At 34.5% G+C, this 7,707-nt stretch overlaps 1 protein-coding gene across 7 annotated transcripts; it reads right to left on the minus strand.

The window, feature by feature from the left end:
- Nucleotides 1–567: 567 nt before the first annotated feature.
- Nucleotides 568–5,126, minus strand: LOC131066018 (pentatricopeptide repeat-containing protein At3g56030, mitochondrial). Of its 7 annotated transcripts, XM_058000908.2 has the most exons (3): nt 5,001–5,124; nt 4,670–4,835; nt 2,925–4,093 (listed from the first exon to the last, which is right to left on the minus strand). In XM_058000908.2, exons 2-3 carry the CDS (start codon nt 4,788–4,790, stop codon nt 3,765–3,767), a joined length of 450 nt encoding a protein of 149 aa, XP_057856891.1. In that variant the 5' UTR covers nt 4,791–4,835; nt 5,001–5,124; the 3' UTR covers nt 2,925–3,764. The 7 variants fall into 7 exon arrangements, 2 of the variants coding, with proteins under 2 accessions (XP_057856891.1, XP_057856837.2); XR_009111543.2 differs by adding an exon at nt 568–1,050 and having other exon boundaries at nt 3,676–5,126; XR_009111617.2 differs by adding an exon at nt 568–1,053 and having other exon boundaries at nt 3,676–5,126.
- Between the last annotated feature and the right edge of the window lie 2,581 nt (nt 5,127–7,707).

Raw genomic sequence — 7,707 nt, forward strand, 5'->3', positions numbered from 1 at the left:
TTTCTTTTCAATTAAAGTTCTCTGCCTGTGATTGTATCTACCTTTTTGGTGATCTTCCTTGATCTTTTCCAAATCTGCGCTTTACTCCTATCATTTTCTTTTTATTTCAACAACTTTTTCATACTTTGTAAGTTATCATAATTATGTTTAGCAACTCTCATGACAATTAGTGCCACTTCAATAAGTGTAAAAAATTAAATAAATACTTCTGATATTTTAAAAATTAGGTGTATAAAACCTATCCCAAAAATAAGAAGACAAACTTTCCAAACACATCAAGGAATATAGACAAAGATTAGGCAAGCCCTTGTTTGGCTTTTTCTTGATTATTGGGATATTAAAGTATTAGCTCCTTTAGGGAGTGAAAAAGTAAACTATGAAGTCTTGAAAAGTTCACCAATATTAAAGTATTAGCTGCTTTAGGGAGTGAAAAAGTAGACTATGAAGTCTTGAAAAGTTCACTTATCTTATTTAGCATTTTCAATTATTATAAACATTTGAATTGTTTATGGGTTTCTAAGCTTTTTTGGGTTAATATTTCCTTTCTAAGATGAATCACCCGAACACTTCCTAAATTGAGACATAGATTCATGGGGCAGAACACAAAACAGAGGGCAATGGTATGGTCATGGAATGAGGTCCATGAACGTCCACCAAGGTCCACAAACGAACTATAATATTGGGCATCATCGATCGTTCAATGAATACCCTTTTAAATCAAACTGATTCACTCTTAAAATCCTCACCTTCAGAAAAATAAAAGAGGGCCCCCAATTCTCTAAGGAGATAAGCATCCCCCTTCAAATGTGAAGACATTCGGTCATATATAGTATGTATTCAATTGAAATACAGTTGAAAGCACAGAATTTGATCACGTCTGCTCCAAAATTGCACAAGAGTGGTTGGTCACAATGATGCATTTGAGCAAAGTGTCAATAGATGCATTTTGCAATAGCTCTATCTTCTTTAATTCAAGCTGTAACTACATTCTAGAGTAAGATTTGACCCTCTTCAATCCAAAATGGTTCTCGCAAGATCCTTATAGTGATTCTGCTATTAAGAAAGATGAACCTGTTCAAATTAGAATGGCGTTTCTATACAACTGTCAGAACCAGAATCATAGAAAATGTTTCCATATACCATAGATCAATTCATGCTTGTCAAGAATTCCATTTTTTCCAAACTTTCGGGTTTGTTATAAATTTCTGATACCCTAAAAGTACAAAACATTCCCATTACTTTCTCCTTTGAACCGTCAGACTTTTTACATACTTCAGCCAATACCAATGCATCCTAGTTCTTCATGATAATTCACATAGTTGTGAAAAATGAAATTACAAAATAAACAAAATTTGTATAGCTGGAAGACAAACATAACCTTGCAAGGTTGCCATGTATTACGGGTGCAGGAGGAATTTCGAATTACACAAAGTTTGGTTTACACTTGAGCTTGGTCATGAGATCCAAATCTAGTAAGTGCAAATATTGAACAAAAATATATAAAGGTAAATAAACAGAAACCCATAAGGGAAGTCTCATAGACCAAATTGGTGTCTGGCTTTGACATAATTGAAAAAACAACCTTTACTTTTACCTTTTATGAAGTCACATAATAGCAATAAAGAAAATGGAATTTGGAACCAGATCATGCAAAACTTATATAGTCTCAGTAATTCAGAAGGATGTAACCATGGAATACGTTCAGGGGGCAGTTTTGGGGACATGGAATCATGAACGAATTCACTTCAAGCTGGTTTTCCTGGGGAAAGTGCAGAATCTTTCGGCAAAAATCCTAAACAAGTCTCCTACTAGTTGAACCTAATATGTACCCACTAACACCTTGGAGAAAAAAGGACTGAATTTTTTTTTAGAGAAGGAAGAGACCCTACTGGAAATAAAGATAAATTAAAAACTCTTTAAACTTTCAGAAAAGGGCAAAGAAAACATAAGCATGTCATAGAGAATGCTGTTCAATATATCAGATATAAAAAAGACCAATAATATGCTCGCATTCCATGTATTTTTCATTCCATTTATTCAAACGTGTCATTTCATGCAATATGGAGTAATTGATGTCTTATTTAGCACTCTTTAACTATGTTATTATTCTTTATGATGTTTACTTTAAATCTAAACTAAATTCCTTTGTGCTTTCAAACAAATGATTAATTTCAAAAGAATCTTATCCACGGCCTCGTTGGGAAACCTTCCAACCACTTCTTGCTACCACCACAAAACTTTCTAGTTGCAACTGCAGAAAACAGAGCAGGCTTATATGGCGGCTATACAAAGGCATAAATTAATCATACCTGTAAAAGGTAATGAATTGAACAGAACCTGCAAAAGTTACCCATAAAACATAACAAATAAAACAAGATAGGCGATTAATAAACTTAAGGTTGATTTGTTTCACATAAAACCAATCACATGCGGAAAGTTTTTAAATTACCTAATAACAGCACAAAACACATGAAAACCAATTTTCAAGAATCAAAAGAATAAAGCCTTTACTTTCCATCAATTAGTTGCATTGGCACAATGCAAGTGTATTAGCTTGTCATAGAAATTTCTGAGTTTATTCAACAGACACATTAAATCTGTACACCCAAACAGAGCAAAAAAAAATTACATCAGTACAAAAATCATTGTATGGTCTAAACCCTATTTCAAAACTGAAACATTGATACCCATTTCCTCTAAATGATGGAAAAGATAATATTTCTCACAAAACAGTCACTCAAAACTCCATTTTTCACAAGATGAGTAAAAGTTTCATATAAAACATGTCAAACCAAACCATTATAGCTAGATGTAAACTATTAGCATTACATCATTAGAAAACGCAAGAAATCATATGCATGTGTGTGCACTTATTGCAGACCTAAACATTTCAACGGGCAGTAAAAGTTTCATACAAAACATGATCAAACAAAACCATTATAGCTAGATGTAAACTATTAGCATTACATCATTAGAAAAAGCAAGAAATCGTATGCATGTGTGTGCACTTATTGCAGCCCTAAACATTTCAAAGGGCTCACAAATGGACATCCAGTAAAAACATCAAAGAAAGAGTTCCTATTCAAGCCTCACTAGACATGTTCCCTACATTAAAGAAGCCATAAAGAATTTAAAAATGTGCCAAACTACAAGCCTGTGTGTAAGTCTCAGACGAATTTTGAGAAAATGCATGCTCCTTTGACATGGCTTCTAAGAGGAATTGCATTCTTAGCATTGTAGTGCCTACAGGTGCAAAAAGTGAGTTTTCCATCTTTCCCCACCTAAATAATGACGACAAAAAGCCTATAATAGAATGTAACCCCGATGAAAACATTAAACCTTAACGTCATCTTGTCTCATGCAAGAAGCAAACCTCAACATTTGAATTTTCACGTTATCAGCATTTTTCTTGATGCAGAAATTTCCCACCATGTGTTAATGTGTATATACATCCATTGAACTCAAAATCAAACAGTTTGCGTGCAAGGTGAATTTTCACGTTCTCAGCATTCTTCGTGCAGAAATTTCCAGACATATACGTATATATGTATGCATTGAACCCAAAATCAAGAAACAGTTTGCTTGCAAGGTTTGCTGGAAATCAGCGTCATACTCAAAGTCATTTTGCAACTGACACATAGTTTTACCTCTTACAGGACGGATTTAGATGCATACCTCAATGAATTTCACAGCAGGGCAAATCATGTGACCTCAATCTACAGCGTACACTATGCCCAGCAGAATGATTTCAAAACAATTGTGAGCTACGTTTCCTCATCAACACCATGGTTCTCTAAAACCTCTTTGCACAGCTGATCATCCAGAAGTTCCAAGCCCTTGAATTTCATCTCCATAAAAAGCTCATATGCCTCTTTCTCTCTGCCTGCACTGCTACAAGACCTGATCAAACTTTCATAGTTACTCGAATCCAAGCTAGGATTGTTTCCGCTCTCCTGAAGTAGAAACAAATGTGCTTTGTCAAATTCTCCACCTTTTACAAACCCATTAAGAATATGAGTATAGGTACCACTCAGAGGCCTAATGCCCTCAGCTTTCATTCTTCCAAGAAGTTCCAAACCATCTTCAAATTTTCCTGTTTTGCAGGCAGCATAAATCAATAAATCATATGTAACTGCATCCAGCTTACAGGCAGAGACATCACGAACCATGGACTCGAGCAGTTGTGACGCCTCTGCAAACCGTTTTCTGTAACAAACTTTTCTTAAAGCTGTAATATAACAAACAGAATCCGGAGGACAGCCTCTAGACTTCATCATATCAAAAAGGGCATACAGCCTATCCATCTGATTGTTCTCAGAGTACACAGATATAAGGGGATGAAATGTTAGGATTCTGGGAGTGCAACCCACATTAAACATCTTTTCCAATACATCAGAGGCTAAGTCCACATAATTTTCCTTACAAAGGGCCTTGATAAGCATGTCATAGGCGTTATTTCTGTGAGAAAGTTCCAGTTTATCACACATTTCCATAAGATCATTCAACACAAGAGAGTCGGGCAGTATCTGTTTAATGTTTTTCAGAAAATGCTCTAATTTTAGGAGGGTTTGTTCCTGTTGTTGTAAGTCAGGGTTTTCGTGGGTTTCCTGAGGGGATGGATTTGTTGAATAAAATATTAATCCACAAAAATGAGGACCAAAGCTCTTACCGTGGTTGGATGTTTTGACGTGCATCGATAGCTTGCATTTATATATTGGAGAAGAAGATACACAAGTCTGACGGCGCAACTGGGTAATCAGAAACCTTCGCCACAGATGACAAGCAGCCATCACTGCCTTTCAACTTGTCCACAAACTGGAAACAAGTTTTCAGCCCTCGAAAAGACCAAACAGATATGTTAGTGATATGGTACAGGGTTTAGGGTTTAAAAGGATATTGCCTCAAATCCATTAACACTCAGCTTATAGTTTTGTACTTGGTGGCCATTCTTCTCTTAGTCTTACGAATTACTGGCTAGCATAAGGGTTAGGAACGTGTACTCTTGTTCTTGGAGCCTGGCTCGTGAAAAACGCAACTGGAGTCTTTTTTCTTCCTTAGGGCAGGTCCCGTGCGACTTTGATTATTTTGGCTGTTGCTCAAATTTTTTAGCAGCTGGTGAGCTGGTGGCCCTGAAAGTTAAATTTTGCTGCTATTTTTAATATAATCTTTAATAATAATAAATTTTCACATAAATTTTAGAGAAAAAAATAAGGAACATAAAAAGAGGGAAAAAAATTATGGAGTCACTAGTCATTCTTTTCAATAAGTGTTTATTTTCAACCTTTTTTTTTCAAAGCTTATTTTTTAGTTTTAATTGCTTAATTTTAAGCAGATATTACATAAGCAGCAGCATGGGGACATGGGTTAGTTTATGGTTTTGGTTATTTGGAGATTATTGATATGTTTACATACATCGTATTAGGATGTAGCTAACTTTGCACACCCACAAGCCTTAAAATGGTACATCTGATTTTGACGGGTTTTTTTCGTTGTCTTCATATGTGACTTATACTTATAGCTATTGTTTTGGCTTCTAGGTAGCAATGATGAATGTTATGCATTATGCACACAAGGGTCAAAAACTACATATTTCAAAGTGTCACCCAATACCTACTTAAAGATGCATCAATAACCATGCACTTGAAATTGCCAATACTTATGCACAAATGACTCAGTAGTTGTGCATAAATGCCTCAGTAGTCGTGCACAAATGGGCCAAGTATGGAGCAAAAAATCTAAAAAATGAGCGGCTATTGGCACATGTGAAATTTATTGATGGGACTTTAGTTATCATTTTTTTTAATTTCTTTGAAGTTAGTAACTAGGGGGTTGGGTTCACAAGGAGTGCACAGTTATTGGAATGTGCACGACTACCGGTGGTCTTTCCCTAGCTAATGACAATGGAATTAGTTGTTATTTGTGTCTTCCATTTACAAGGATAAAGAGAATTAGATACCTAATGTGGGTTGCTCTCATTATTTTAGGAGGTCAATAATTTGATCACATTAAGGTGGGTTTTTATAGTGTTGTAATTACACCTAAGAACAAAAATGATGAATTCAAGATATAAAGGTTGACAAAAATGAGGCACATAGTCACATTAAAATCATCTCAAATAACCAACACAATTTTGGCATTCACTCAAAGAACATTTGTGTGATATAAACTGTCTAAAATTTTAATTGTACTTTAACAACAAAATTGCATAAATATGATTATCCAATTTAGCAACACGGTCCATGTGCATAACTTTTGGGTTAAATTGTGTAAGTTTATTTCCTCTTGCTCGGTCTTCTAACAATCTTTCATTTCTCTCTTCTCTTCTCTTTCTCTCTTCTTCCAAGTGATGGAACATGAAGTTTGATCTAAAACGTCTTTTAAGAGGAAATAAACTTACACAGTTAAACCAAAAGTTATGCACAACAACATTTTGGATTGTGAAATCATATGTTTGCAATATAGTTCTTTTTGTATATATTGAGACACACATTCTTAGCCACATCTTTATCTTTTCAAAAGAAGTCACTTTTATACTACATAGACATTGAATTTGATGGGAACCACTACCCTTTAAGCATTACTTTGATTATAATTGATGTTCAAAATTATTTTTAAATCTTGTTCATGATATAATAATTCTTTGACTATGTCAAGCTTAATGAAAAATACAAACTTTGCCAATATAACAAGTTGCATAATGATGCAAGAGCATCCTTGGTTCTTGACAATCTTGCATCAACCGAAAACATCTTTCAGTTTGTTCCTATTTTGCAGTTTCAGCATTTCATTCTACATTTCTTTGCATTTGCTCACTGGATCTTGTAGAGCTAGATTTTGATTGTGGACATTTTCATTTGCCTTATTTAAAGTTTGTGGGATGTTTGGATCTTTTCTCGACAAGTTATTGCTTCTAAAATCCGAGATAATTTTCTGGCTTAGAACACCGAAACCGCTTGGACCTATTTTGCTATTGGTGAATCTTGTCGATCATTTTCGTAGCTTGCGGAGCTTAAGTTCGTGTTTCCAATGTTCCTTGGCGTGTGGGTAAGTGCACAAAGATGGTGGTAAAAAGGGGGGGTATAAGTGGACACTTTTTTTCTGAAATCAGGTGAACCTGAACTTAGAGGCAAAATTTGAAAGTCATCCACTCAAGATATGAAGATAACCAAAGAACAAATATTGTAGTACTCTGAATCTAGTTTCCAAACTACTAAACTTTTTCAAAATTGGATAAGATTAAGGGGGTCAAATCTTTCACGCACGAAAAACTGACCCTTTTTTTTTTCTGAAAAACATAACATAGTGTCTGACGTGCGCATCAAAAAAGTCATAGTTAGATTTAGTATTTTGACAAATCCTTTGGCAGAAAGATAGTTAAGAGTGAGCACTAGAAGATGTTGTATTTTTTGTAATTTTTTGTTGAGTATTTTTTTTTATGATTTTTCCAATCGAGCACATCCTGAAAATTCAGTACCTGTTCATGCGCGAAGCATAAGTTGCACTAAACAAATCGAAAATACAATTTTATTTTTTTTTAAATTGTAAAGAATCAAGTGCACTACAATAATATATAAAGTTTTTTTAAATTTGGATACGTAGATCAAAAGTTATTCAAAAAAATGGTGCACCTATGTCTGTGAGAACTATGGAGACACTAGTAAAAGAAATTCAATAATAATATGTTATTGTTGTTCAAATTGAAAAAAA

This window comes from Cryptomeria japonica, chromosome 7 (genome assembly GCF_030272615.1).
Source record: "Cryptomeria japonica chromosome 7, Sugi_1.0, whole genome shotgun sequence".
Classification (NCBI taxonomy): Eukaryota; Viridiplantae; Streptophyta; class Pinopsida; order Cupressales; family Cupressaceae; genus Cryptomeria; species Cryptomeria japonica.

Coding starts and splice junctions, on each gene's coding strand:
- LOC131066018 (XM_058000854.2), bottom strand. CDS start 4,790: ATGGCTGCTTGTCATCTGTGGCGAAGGTTTCTGATTACCCAGTTGCGC.